This window comes from Cokeromyces recurvatus, assembly GCF_025118155.1.
Source record: "Cokeromyces recurvatus strain NRRL 2243 chromosome Unknown BX663scaffold_16, whole genome shotgun sequence".
Taxonomy (NCBI): domain Eukaryota; kingdom Fungi; phylum Mucoromycota; class Mucoromycetes; order Mucorales; family Mucoraceae; genus Cokeromyces; species Cokeromyces recurvatus.
Window position 1 is genome coordinate 411,614 of NW_026251402.1, and position 14,080 is coordinate 425,693.

General features: G+C 29.6%; 5 protein-coding genes across 5 annotated transcripts; 3 read left to right on the forward strand and 2 right to left on the reverse strand.

Moving 5' to 3' along the window:
- Positions 1–967: 967 nt before the first annotated feature.
- On the reverse strand, positions 968–1,415 carry BX663DRAFT_512966 (uncharacterized protein). The gene has a single exon (XM_051528073.1). The coding sequence runs from the start codon at positions 1,407–1,409 to the stop codon at positions 1,164–1,166; it is 246 nt and encodes an 81-aa protein (XP_051381921.1). The 5' UTR covers positions 1,410–1,415; the 3' UTR covers positions 968–1,163.
- Positions 1,416–3,364: 1,949 nt separating this feature from the next.
- BX663DRAFT_93699 (uncharacterized protein) lies at positions 3,365–4,172 on the forward strand. Its single transcript, XM_051532356.1, has 2 exons — positions 3,365–3,619; positions 3,676–4,172. Exons 1-2 carry the CDS (start codon positions 3,411–3,413, stop codon positions 3,941–3,943), a joined length of 477 nt encoding a protein of 158 aa, XP_051381922.1. The 5' UTR covers positions 3,365–3,410; the 3' UTR covers positions 3,944–4,172.
- Positions 4,173–4,667: 495 nt separating this feature from the next.
- Positions 4,668–7,338, reverse strand: BX663DRAFT_512972 (glycoside hydrolase superfamily). Its single transcript, XM_051528074.1, has 12 exons — positions 7,214–7,338; positions 7,048–7,140; positions 6,586–6,976; positions 6,439–6,512; positions 6,190–6,375; positions 6,091–6,134; positions 5,658–5,986; positions 5,439–5,589; positions 5,230–5,364; positions 5,028–5,168; positions 4,802–4,960; positions 4,668–4,730 (listed from the first exon to the last, which is right to left on the reverse strand). Exons 1-12 carry the CDS (start codon positions 7,331–7,333, stop codon positions 4,682–4,684), a joined length of 1,872 nt encoding a protein of 623 aa, XP_051381923.1. The 5' UTR covers positions 7,334–7,338; the 3' UTR covers positions 4,668–4,681.
- Positions 7,339–9,394: 2,056 nt separating this feature from the next.
- BX663DRAFT_436415 (DTW domain-containing protein) lies at positions 9,395–10,357 on the forward strand (the record flags this gene model as incomplete). Its single annotated transcript, XM_051523179.1, has 3 exons — positions 9,395–9,618; positions 9,678–9,822; positions 9,902–10,357. The coding sequence occupies 3 exons, from the start codon at positions 9,395–9,397 to the stop codon at positions 10,355–10,357; spliced, it is 825 nt and encodes a 274-aa protein (XP_051381924.1).
- Positions 10,358–11,714: 1,357 nt separating this feature from the next.
- On the forward strand, positions 11,715–13,764 carry BX663DRAFT_512983 (iron hydrogenase). The gene is made up of 5 exons (XM_051528075.1): positions 11,715–11,850; positions 11,918–12,027; positions 12,126–12,749; positions 12,814–13,506; positions 13,568–13,764. The coding sequence occupies exons 1-5, from the start codon at positions 11,743–11,745 to the stop codon at positions 13,671–13,673; spliced, it is 1,641 nt and encodes a 546-aa protein (XP_051381925.1). The 5' UTR covers positions 11,715–11,742; the 3' UTR covers positions 13,674–13,764.
- Positions 13,765–14,080: the final 316 nt, after the last annotated feature.

The following is a 14,080-nucleotide window of genomic DNA, read 5'->3' on the forward strand; positions in this document are numbered from 1 at the left end:
TTAGAGCTACCGAATTGTTTGCCTTTTGAAATCCTTCAGCAAACAGAACCTTGGTCACCTTGCGGTCAAGCTCTATCTTATAATAATGCCAAATAAAAAGTTAAAGGAAAAGAGTAAATATAAAAGTAGCTGACGTAGCTTTTTATTTCACTTTTAGGGAACATAGACATCTTTGATTGGATAAATTAATATTATATTTAAGAGGGGTTATAAATTCTGGTATGTTGCATCATAACAATTATCGCAGCAAATTCGGTGAAGATTTACTAAAATAAAGACAAAGAATTTGATTTTAATTTGGCAGTAAAACTGGTCATGATAATTCGGTAAATAGGACGAGAGTTATAAAGATGAAATGAAAATAAGATGTAAATTTGGCTAGCAGACTTATAAAAAAAAACTTTTTCTTACTGAACTATGTTACTCCATTCCTAAAAATCTACAGACTAAAAAATGCTAGAAATTTAAAGAGTGATAATAGTGAATAATATGAGTAATGATGATGATGGCCATAAAAATTTGTGTATAATTCGCAATCAAATCATGTTTTTTTGAAGGCAAAGAATGAAGGGAGTATCAAATGGTGCAAAGAGGAGAGTCAAATTTAGACTGTATCGCTTCTGTATCACAAAATATCCATAAGCATTTAACTTCCCTCCTTATATTTCCTAATCTTCATCAAATCTTTTTTCACATTAGTTTTCGGTCTAATTCTTTTTCTTCTAACCTATCAATTTACCTTTTGTAATTTTATTTTGAATAATTCTTGTCCCACTTCTCTATTGATGTAAATAAACAAAGCTTCATTTATAAAAGAAAAAAAAAATCCAGATTGCATTATGCAGAAAAGGGATAATTTGCTGAAAACGTTACGGAGTATTAATTGGTAGAGTACATTGCGTCAGATAGTAATGAATAAGTGTGAGAGACCAGAAGCAACACCAATGAGAAATGGGAATACATAGAAGTGTAGTAGAAGGACGAGTGACGTTAGGCATATAATGGCAAAAATGATGAGTTAGCTGTTGTACAATAGACATAGAGAAGTTTGTAGTAGAGAAACAATTGAAGAAAAGAATATCATTATGGACAGTAGTAGATCCGCGTGTAATAGCTAAATAGAAAAGGGGGTAAGATGAGAGATAATCCAGGGATAAGCATGCTTATGAATATAAGAAGCACTTCAATTCTAAAGCATAAAACATATTGAGAACCAAACGAAATATATTGGCGGTGTCCGATATAAAAACAACTTTGGCAAAAAATTTAGAACCAAAACAATTAATAGTGAATAGGCACGAAATGAGAAACTGTAAGTAAAACATGATTAAGAAATGGAGCTGACTATAGGCTTTAGAATGAGAATCCGCAACCTGATAGAGCACGTTAATAGTAAAGAGCCTGTGCATAGACGGAAAGATGAATGGTAGCAGTAGATCGCATACTTGGTTAATATTGAATAACAATAGTTTTCAGGGGAAGAAAGCTAGGAAAGGTAAATATATCGAAGCACGAGGAAGATCCAACGAAAATATAATACTTTTTGTTGATCACAAGGATCTAGGTCTCCTAGTTCTTTGATTGATTTTGGTTGAGTGGAAATATGCGCTAACTCATGAATAGGCTGTCAACCAAAGTGATTCTGGAGATATTTGATTGGGTATGGAAAGACTCGAAGTAAATACCAACATTTAGAAATTATCAAACTAATAAAATCTTTATAATATTTCTATTTTCATAAAATAAAGCCTTCTTTTTTATTTTAATATCTAGCTAATGAAATCAATGAACATATTTGAGTCTTCACTATAATTATTGTTCATAAATGAATCTGTACAGGTGTAGAAGATGGTACATCCTTATTACTTATTACTTAAACTTGAGGAACCTACACCTTTTCTGGCCATCTAAAAAAAGAAATAGGGAGATTTTTTTTGAGACCCGCAACAGTTATCACATGTATTAGGATCATTAACGTAGCGTAAATGCGTTCTTACCCCTTTTTTTTTTCTAACCAGCATGAGCTCTTGTAAAGAAAACAAAGTAGGTTTAGACTTAAACGTCTCGTCCTTTTTCAAGAAGATGACAGACAAAAATTGGAAATTTGAAAATTACTTGGTTTATAAAAACAACAAAGATAATAACTTTGAACCCAATAAAATGAACTATATAAGCGATTTAAATACCATTTCAACTAATACACCAGCATTATCGCGCTTAATTGGTAATTTAATTGAAAATTCCAGGAGCATAAAGGACAAATCACCTAATCAAGCGCAATCATGCTTTAATCTAACGGGAAATAATAACCAAATAATCAGCAACTCACCTCACGCTATTATAAACAAAAAACCGTTGGATGATATGATATTTTCCTCGCTCCTTGCTACGCATCAAAAGACTAGTAAATCATATGAAGAACAGCAATATTGAAGAAGAAGAACAAGAAATGCTGAAAGCCGAATTATTCGATATTAATCATAATTTCGCTGCTGAATGTACATATCATGAACAAGTAGTAATTAATAACGTTAACTATACAAAGCTCTTTAAAAAATTCAAGCTACGTTCATATAATTCTCTTAAAGATGCGCATGAAAATAACGATGTTATGTATATAGAGCAACAATTTTATGTGATATGGTAAGATTATAAGTTAATTCTGTAAGCATGTATGTCTAACTTATAGTTCCCAAAACTCCCTACCATGTAGTTCTATGTCCCATATACTCGTTCTGAAGTCTGGTCAATACCCTGATCAAGCAGCTCAAGCCTTTTCGCTCAAATATCTTGTTTATATTCACAATTATTTAAAGCAAAAATTCTTTGAAAACAGTATCGTTGATATCTCACAGAACATGTTTAACAAAATCAAAAACTTTGTCCAGTCAATATTGTTATGATTGTAGTCGTCCTTACAACTAAGTCAATATAAATAAACCATCATTTATTACATAATAAAGAGGTTATTCAAAAAAAAATTACTGTATTGTACTTCACAGCATAATATTCATTCTACATTCAGTTCTAATAACAGTTATTGTTAAAAATAAGCATATACATTGTATTATGTAACAATAAGATTTCAATAGGATCATGACTCATATAATTATTTATATATGCATCTATAATGTTGAATATTGTTATGTAATAATATCTTAGAGGATGATGATAATATTAGCACATAAATAATTGGTATTGTTATAGCTGGAGTATTCACTGTGAATTAATATTAGCGCGTTGCTTACCCCAGAAATAATGATTGGGTATATTTTTAATAACAGCGACAGTTAAAGGAGAGAAAAGATAAAATAAATATTATTGCATGCAGGATTATTTGGAGACGATATTTACACAGACAACATTTACACAGACAATATTTACACATACATCTATTTTTCTTGAGTATAATGTTTGTATTATTTTTTCTTTTTATAAACTATACAAAGTTTTCACAGACTTGTTTTTTCTGTTTTCTCTTTCCTTATCTTTTGCACTTAAAACAAATACTATCCATTTCAAAAGAAGATATGAAAAATGCCTTTTTCAACTTTGAAAAAGAAAATCGAACCTTTATGACTAAACGTGAAAAGGTTATAACTAAATCATACAAGCAAATGTAAATATATTTTATTTAGTATAATTCATTATAGTCTTCTAACATATTATGTACAGGACACTGGATTTACCAGCAGGCAAATTTATTAAGCCTGTTAACGAAACTGGCAAAAAAGTAAACTACATAGCACCATTTCTTTCAACTTTTGTGAATAAGGATCATTCTTTATTAAAATGGCCCGAAGTAGACCCTCGTGAAAAGACAAACAAGACAAGTCGAAAGAAAAGACCTGATGCAATATTCTATACAATATATCAAGCCATGCTTGGAAACAAAATTGGATTTGGCGAAGTTAAATTAATTGAGTCAAAAAAAGTAAACTAGATCATTATATTTAGACTTGTATCGCCAATTGCATTTTTCTAAAGATGTTGTGGACAAAGGAAATGGATGTACTCAAGTCATAAACTTTCAATCAATTGGAAAAAAAATAACATTTTACCTTTTTACTTTAATTGGTGATTAGGTTTTATGTTATGCCAGAACTATTCGAATTAAAAATGCCAACTAATCTTGATAATATCTCAAATCTAACCCTTAATGACTTCAAGAACCTCTGTAACATCCAACATTTGCTTAAAAACTCACAACAGCCTGTAGTACATGACAGCTGGAAACGTGTATCAATGAAGACCCTTGAGTTTGCTCAATTAGTCGTAAGCAAGACTTGCGGTGATAAACATAATAACACAATATTTTTTTTAGCTTGATTAATGTATATTATACTGTTACAGAAATTATTATACAGAGTCTCATTGTTGGGTACGATACTTTATTATCATTAATAAAAGTGATATTTGATTCTGCAAGTGTGCGACTTTGAAAGTTCAAATGTGCTAATTAAAAATCTCTTATACGCTAAAAATATAATTATAATACGCTAAAAAAAATAAAATGAAATGAAATACGTGAATTCATTTTGAAAAACCTGTATATCATATGCTTACTCTTAGAGTCTAACTTTATCGTCGTGCTTTATGTACTTTTTTTGTGTATTAAAAAGTAAATAAATTAAGCAAAATGGACAAATGATATGTTATTTCGTTTATTTTATTATATTACTTAGAATGCAGTAGGATAAGTAGCATCACACATATGAGGGTTTTGTCCACTATGTAAGTTTAAGATTAGATCATTTGTTTGTTGGTTTGTTTGTTTATATAATCATAGTAGATAACTTACCACCATAAGGGTTGCAGAGCCTCTGTGTTTATTCCTCGTTTCAATAACTTAAATCGCCAGTCAAATATTCTTGGCATTGCATCACCAATATCACGTTTTTTATTTTTTTTATCATATCTTCCAGACCACATTATCTCTGCTGCTGCTGCTGCTCTTGGCCTGAATATAAATAAAATAATATTATTAGTATAATAAAATCATATAATAATGAATAAGAAAAATGTACCATAGTCGGATGTCCAGAGATGTTGAATCTACTTGTTCTGTCCACATTGCTACCTCTCCACCTAAAACATTTTTAGATTCCTTTTCAGTAAGATTATAAGTCATGTCATAACTATATATTCTTTGCCATGACTTAAAAGGACTAAAAATTATACATAAATATAAGACTACTTATTAATATTTGTTATCTTTTATTGTCTTACCTGCACCAATCACCTCCTGCTCCTCCCCAATTTTGAGTCTTGTAATTATCTGCTACATTATTCTTGTCTAAAGCAAGAACAACGTCTTTTGGGATCTCTGGAGCAGCCTGTTCATCGTAGCTAGTATCATTACCACTATTATAAATATGTATATTTTAGTTAGTATTAAAAAAAAATCGTCCTTAGTTAAAAAAGTAATTAGGGCTTACCCCCATCCACCATGTCCACAATCAAGATACCAGAAATTATAATTAGAAGCAATTACTTTATAACCCTTCTTTATTGCATTTTGTACAGGGTTAGTCCAAACCTGTAAAATTACATCTTTCGATATAGGTAAATTATCATTGGTAACAGCATCTATTAGAATTTATAAGTTTAATTATATAATATTATCAATCGTATTTTATACATATTTCTTAATATACCTTCCCACAAAATCGCCGTCTTTTTTGAATTCTTAATAATATTCAATTCTTTTTGTAAAAATAGATGAAGAAGATCGATTCCGGTAACATTGTGAGTCTTCATATAATTTCGAACATTTTTATCCTGTTCCCAGCATTTATATACTGGCTCATCACCTCCTCCATGATACCAGTTATCTAGAAATAAAGAAGCAACCTCAGTAATTACTTTGTCTACTAGGTCATAAGTCTCATTAAGAACTGGATTAAGTTGTCCGGTACCAGGTTCAGCTGCAAGGCGATTACCCCATTCATTACTTTTATCAAGGTAATGAATACCTGTACACGTACTAATAAAAAAAAAAGAGAATTAGCCAAGAGTATCGAGTCAAGATATTGTTCAATTTAATAGAGGATTTATATATCTAAAGTAATATAGATGAAAATAACTTACGTGATCTCCTTATGAGATAACGCCCATGATCCGGTATGTGCAGGCTAAATAATATATACTTGAGACATTGAATATAAATAGATAAGTATGAATAATTACCATGTCAATTTCGGGAATTACTCGTACACCTCTCTTGTATGCATATTTTATTATATGCTTAATATCCTTTTTAGAATAGGTTAATCTTTTTTGTTGCAATACATAAGCGCCTTGATGTGCAAATTCAGGAGCACTTTTAAGTTTTAATGGGAAACTGTGAGAATCAGTTATATGCCAATGGAAAACCTACAACATAGGAAAGACAGTTCCTTATTAAGGAGAATATACTCTCGTTATATATTTATTTACATTCATTTTATTGAAAGCCATTGCATCTATAGTACGAAGAATATCCTTAACTGGGAAAAAGTTCCTTGATGTATCTATTATAGTTTTAAATATAAACTAATCAAAATCATGATAAAAAGAAAAGTTTTTTTTTTTTTTTTTTTTTACCTAACATTAGTCCACGATGTGTATATTTAGGTGAATCCTTGATTTTGATAGGTACATTAGGTATATAAAGACCTTCAAATCCATTATTTTTATTGTCATCATTTTCTTCCTCATCATCGTAATCTATAATGGATTCCTCTCCATCATCACTTCGACTAGGGTAAGATTGAACCAATTGAGAAAAGGTCTCAAGACCACGAAGAGCACCCCATACTGTATTTGCTTTTAATGTAGCTTTCCTTTGATTCACAGGTATATTTAATATGTAGGACTCATCTACACCAAATTCTAATTTTTTATGTTCGTCTTTCAGAATTATATCTAACGATTTTAATGTAGCATCTGAGATATTTGAATTTGAATCATGATTCATATCAAAAGAATTCTGAACCTATAAATAAGATGGATAACAAATAGATAAATAAATGATAATAAAAGTAATATTGCGATCGTTAGTATTACCGGAATCCATCTCTCATAGGTTATAATTCGTGTATAACGTTTGATAGCATGCTTTAAATACTTATTATCAGAACCAGAAATGTAAAATTTTGTCTAAATAATAATAATAATAACCTAGTATTCATTAGTTGAATAAGAAATAAACGACAATAAAATTAATACAAACATCAAGCTGAAGCTCTGTTTCCCCTAATAGAATATTTTGAGGTATGGGCCATAACAGAATTGCTCTAGCGACAGATATTAAGGCAATATATATTACTATAGACAACCAAAATAATTTCATTTTACTCAAGAAAGAAAGAAAGAGGAAGTTCGAATATAATATACATGCATAGTTTTATATCGTCAAAAGAAATTAGATAAAACCCCTTCCCTTAATTTAAGTTTTAAATAAGTTTACAGCATGATTTCCTTCTAGATTAGGTCAAGAAAAATGGAAATAATATATAAAAACTCCTTTTAGAAGAATAAAGATAGTTTGAGAATAGGAAAGGATTTATGTACAAATAGACTGCTATTATTTATTTATTTATTTTTTGTGATCCAAGAATACTGAATATTGTCAAGAGAACAATAATATAATAATTGAAAGTCTTTACACATAGACTTGTTTTGTAGTAATTGTATCTAAATTAACAACAGCTGTTATCTTTTGTAAAATTCTAGATATCTATAATTCGTAGCTTACTCTGTTAATCAATATATGTGAATGTTAAAGGCAAAAAACTGATTTCTTTCTGCTCTAATATCTCACAATTATTATTTTTTTATTATATCTGTTATTTTTTAGCATTTGTTTAGTATGTTCAGTAAACTTAATATATTTTAATAAAGTTAGTAATTGCAGACTTAAAAATAGCATCAATTACTGCGAAGATCTCAATGATCCAAATGATAAAAAAATAATAGTAGGAATATACAACGCTATTAAAGACAGTTAACATTACGATATGGATTATAGGTTTCAAAAGCAAAGGTACAAATAAGAAAGGATGTGGTTAAAATTTGCTATGAAGTTAATATCTACTATTGGTTTTTTCCAGTGAATTTGCGTGTCAGTTTTTACCCCCTATTATCCTCTCCTTTTTTTTAAAAAAAACCAAAAGCACATTGAAAACTAAAACAGTTAATAACACATTCGCCAAATATAACAAGTCAATATGCCTTAATATATGGAGACTATAAGTAAATATGGAGGAAAATGAAAAGTGAAAGAAATTAGTGTGACATTTGCGTTCATATGTTCATTAGCAATAGGAGGACTAAGACCGCTTCCCAATCTCAGTTGGTACAGCTATTGCTGTCAGTAGTTAAGATATTTCTCCGGTATATGGCAGGATTCATATGTAGGTTGCCAGCAAGTTTTTTTTGCCGCAAACTATATACTTATCCTTGGTCGTTATCAATTGTAATCTCACAAAGTAAATATTTTTTTTTTCTTGTGTGCAGTACATCCTTAATTTCCTAAATACTGTTCAGCATTAATCATATACAACTTTATAGCGACTGTGGAAAATAGTATACTACGCGATTCAGATGTGAAATACATAAAGATTGTTCAGACAAAGAAATGGAAAGTTAAAAAAAAAAAAGGAGAGTGTAACAGGGAGTCAAAAAAATAAAACAAAATAAAAATTGACGCATAAATTCATTTGAAAAAATGAATATAAGTCTTAGTCGGTCATTCATTCATATTTATTATATCATATGAATATGATAAAAGCTTTCATCAGATAAGATAATTGTCTTCGAAAAATACGATAGTTATTCAATGTTAATAAGGTAGATGAAATAAGAAGGTAAATGGATATAATAGAGGAAGTAAGACTTAATATCTTGGCAAGAATGAATGGATAAGAAAAGGCAGTATAATTAAAATAAATTATTTTCTATGCTTGATAAATAAACAAATTCTACATTACTTTTTGAAATACAAAAAAAAAAAAAAAAAAAAAAAAAAAAGATCTATTAAATCGTTTGCTTGTAAAGTTATGTTAAAGACTATTTTAGAGAAAACTTCTTTTTTGTTATTATTATTATTATTATTATGTTCATGTTGAAACTTTAGTGGTTTTCCAATGCCTATAACTTTGTTAACAATAAATATGCTACAATTCATATCCAATAAACCTGTTATAATATTGGTGCTTCTCAGGACTCTTTGATAATGTATACATCGACTTATACAGCGCTTCAATAAACTACATTTATAACGATGATATTTGTATTCATATTATAATTGTAATTTGCTAATTTAAAAGGCTTTTTTTTTATCTCCGTCGTCACACCAAAACATAGGTTGTAAAATATTTTCATTTCTTTTTCTACTAAAATACTAAACGAAATGTCTAATGACAAAATTTTGGAAGATTTAGCAGAAATAAGAGAAAGATCTCCTTTTAAAGATTTTAAAATACAAGATGATACAATTTTATACCAAAATACAAGTAGATTAGCTTGTCCAGTTTGTAATAAGCATGTTAAGCATTATTGTTATAATTGTTTTCATGTTATGGGGATGAATAGATCACAAGTGCCGTTTGTAAAATTGCCTGTGACGATGGATATGTAAAGTAAAACCAAGCTTTAATGTAAGGTAATTTAAACTGATCTATATAATTATATAGCATTAAACATGAGGCTGAATCAGATGGTAAAACAACAGCACTCCATGCTAGAATTTTAGCTGATGAAGATGTTAAAGTTTTTTCTTGGAAGCAAATACCAGAATATGAAAACCCAGAACGTATTCTAATGTTATTTCCTGGACCTGTAAATTATTTATATAATTATTAGTTTGTCTTTCTGGCCTTTTTTTTTTTGGTTTTCTTTTATTAATATACATATATAGGATGCTAAAAAATTAAGTGAAATTCCTCGAGATTCATTTGACCATATGATTGTTATTGACGGTACCTGGAAACAAGCTAGCAAAATGGTTAGAGAGACACCAATATTACAAAAAATGCAAAAAGTGACGATTGAGCCTCGTTCAACATATTTTTGGCGTTTCCAGAATATAAGCATCAACTACTTGTCAACAATTGAAGCTATTTATTACTTATATGTAGAATATGCACAAGCCTATGAGCTAAAAACAGAATTGTACGATGGAAGATATGATAATTTGCTATTCTACTATAAGTATTTGTATGATTTGATTCAATACAGTTACCGTAAAGGTCAGCATAAAAATAGAGAGTTTTGTTGGAGACATAGAGCAAATTATATTCAGGATAAAGAGGCTAGTCAAGTGATGAGAGATGCAGCAGGAAAATTTATAAATTCAGAAAAAAAAAGGAGATAGATGAGAATAAGTGAAATGAGAAAACATGTACATAGAAGACTAAGATGCAAGTAATTTGTCCAAAGGCTTTATCTTTTTTTTATAAAAAGAGGTATATCGAGGATATCAAACTAATTTATTAAACCAATAGAAGAATAATATGTTATAAACTACTATTAGAAATAAAACAAGCTTATAATCACTATAAAAAAAATAAAAAGTACAAAAGTCAATTCCAGGAGAGTAATCAAACAAAAATGTCATTGGTAATTTTTAGAGATGGTCTTAAAGACAAGAGTCTTGTTTATTTTCGAAGACATAGATATGGCGTATCGGAAAAAAAAAATATTATAAGCACTTGAAGACGAAGGAAAAGTGTGGAGAGGATTTGTTTTTAAATATAAATGAGCTCAGAACTTCGATAGAACTTGACTATATATTATTTATCTCCTAATAATCATTTTTATAATGGGTTTGTCACTCTTGCTTATCTTGAAATTTAAGGCATTCTAGAACAGAATATAGCACCTATATTCATCATATATTACTCTGCATTGATTATGGTACATATTGGAATAGGGCTATTATGGCTTGTAAAAATATATTTCTCATTTCAACAGAGATATGGGCTAGCTAAGAACGACTCAATATTTTCTTTGTAAACAATGAAATAAAAGCACTGCAACGAACGTGAATAACTCTTCTTTAGAGGAGAAACTCAAAGATTTATACAGCCAAGATGATCATCCTATTACAATAAAGAACATACCAACTTACTAAATTATGTTGCCTTTTTTTTTTTCCTCCCTCCAAACTTTTGAAGGAAATTTCGCTATAATTTTGCAAGCTTCTTGTTGTAATATTATTAAACGATTATTTAGAATATCTCATAGTCAATGTAGTAAACATTGATAAATATCTAGAGGAAAGCACAAAATCGGATTATTTTTATTGACGAAACGAATTAATTTGTTTTCAAATACGTTTTTACAGAAAATTACTGGCGAATTTAAAAATTTCTAAGAAGCGACTTGAAAAACAACAATTTGCGAATTAGAAAAAAACAATTTACGAATTCAGATTTTTTTCACTAAAATAGAAAATATTCTTAAATTGCGCAGTAACATATTCAAATAGTTTTTGATTTCGCTAATAAACAGTTAATGAACTAATAATGTGGCTATGTTAGCTCTAGGCTTATATTTTTTGGATTATTTAGTGGTAGCAAGCTTAATTATTACTCTGATATATTCCATCCTCAAAATGCTCTGTATTTATATGGTTTTAAGGGGAAATTCGGCCTTTTTAGTCACTTTTTCAATCTTAATTCTAACTCCACTCATTCAATAAAAGAAACATTTTTTTTTTCACTCCATTTTTTTTTTTTTTTGTCATTTATAGTAGTCATGGCATTTTCTTCAGCACTTGTATTAACCGATCTAAATGATTATATTGCTCCCTCACAAGCTTGTATTAAACCTGTTGAAGTGAATAAATCAGAAAACAAAGGACCAGTAAGGATCTATCTTTAAAAAGAGGAATCGTCATTATAATGTGATTGTTAATCAAATTTATCTTTAGACCGAGATCAAAGTTGATAATGAAGGCACTTATTATGAAATTACTCAAGACGGTGGAGAAGAAAAACTTGAAAAGGCTACTATCTCTCTTAATGACTGTTTAGCTTGTAGGTAAATTTTTTTAAAAATAAAAAAATAAAAAAAAAATGCAGATATATAATGAGTCATATATGCTGACAAATTATCTAACAAATGTACATAATATATAGCGGATGTATAACTTCTGCTGAAAGTGTATTGATTTCTATGCAATCACAAGATGAATTATTTAAAATATTAGAACAAAACAAACTTGCTATTCAACAAAATCAGCCTCAAAACCATCGTACAATTGTTATTTCTATTAGTCCTCAATCAAGAGCATCCTTCGCTGCTAAATATGGATTAACAACTCTCCAAGTCCACCATAAGCTTGTATATTTTTTTAAAACCATTTTAGGTGCACATCATGTCTTTGATATTGCATTTACTCAAGACTTGTCTCTGGTTGAAACAGCTCGAGAATTTATGGATCGATTTAAGAAATATATGCAGAATGGAGGTGAAGCTTTAGAAGCAGCAATGCAACAAGCAGATGCAGAAAAGGCAGCAATGGAGGAGGAGGGTAAACCCAAGGTTCGTACAAGAAGACGAGGCGCCAAATCTGATAAAGCAGGTGTCAATGCTATTACTAATCAAAATATACCAATGCTTGCATCTTCATGCCCTGGCTGGGTTTGCTATGCTGAGAAAACACATGATGAGGTTTTACCTTTTATCTCAGCTGCTAAATCACCACAACAAATGATGGGATCACTTGTTAAAGACTATTTTGCTAAAAAATTAAACCTAACGTAAGTATATAATATACTTATTGAGCACTCAACTATTGATAACTGAATACTCATGATAATATAGCCCAGATCAAATATATCATATATCTATTATGCCTTGTTACGATAAAAAATTAGAAGCAAGTCGACCTGATTTCTTTTTGGAACAATACAATACTAGAGAAGTAGATTGTGTTTTAACAACTAGCGAAATCGATAAAATGCTTCAAGAACGGCAATTAGACCTTAGACAAATGCCAGAGAGTCCTATAGATGATATGTTTAATAAAATTGGTATAGACCCCTCCAGTCAGTTAGAAACAGTGTATGGTGTACCTGGTTCATCGTCCGGTGGTGCTCTAGAATATATTTTCACTACAGCTGCTCGTGAACTATTTAATATTCATGATGTGCCTAATGATCCTTCTAATACATCTTCGGCTCATGTCGTTATTAAAGCTGGTAAAAACATGGATGTAAAGGAATATTTCTTAATCTCTGACGATGGTCGAATTTTGTTAAGATTTGCAGCTGCATATGGTTTTCGAAATATTCAAAATATTGTACGTAAAATTAAAAGTGGTAAATGTAATTATCATTATGTTGAAGTTATGGCATGTCCTGGTGGATGTGCTAATGGTGGTGGTCAATTACCACCCAGTACTGAATCAGGACAAGTTGTAAATGCCAAGGACTGGGTAAGTCGTGTTGAAAATCTCTATAGAACTTCACAAGGTATAATGCCAGAAGATAATGAAATTATAAAAACGATATACAAGTAAGGTTAAATCTATTCAAAAAATATAATTTCTACTAAAACTTTTTCTTATTATAATTAGCGAATGGATTGTTGATCCGACTTCTGACAGAGCACACCAACTTCTTCGCACTCAGTATCATGCTGTCACTCAAAATCTTGCCAATCCACTTGTAACAAAGTGGTAAAAAAATATGATGATGACTATTCTTTTTTTTTAATTATTATTTTGTACATACATATAACATACATAGACGGCTAATAAAGTGAAAAAAAAAAAAAAAAAAAAAAAAAAAAAAAAAAAAAAACTGTTACTTCAACCCCTATTTAGTTAGTAGATTTGTGAAAATGAGTAGATCCAATCTGTGTATTTTTTCATTATTATTTCTCCAGTTATTTACAAGCTACTTTTCTTACAAGTAGCTTTACTTAATAAATGAATTATTATAGTAAACTTTTATTTTGTCCTTCATCGATAAAAACCAGTTTTATATATATTCGCTTTTATTTATTAAATTAATTGTAGTGTGAGCGTGTAAAAAGAAGATGTGCTGCTAACTACAAAGATTCTAATAATTAAATATTGAATTTAAAA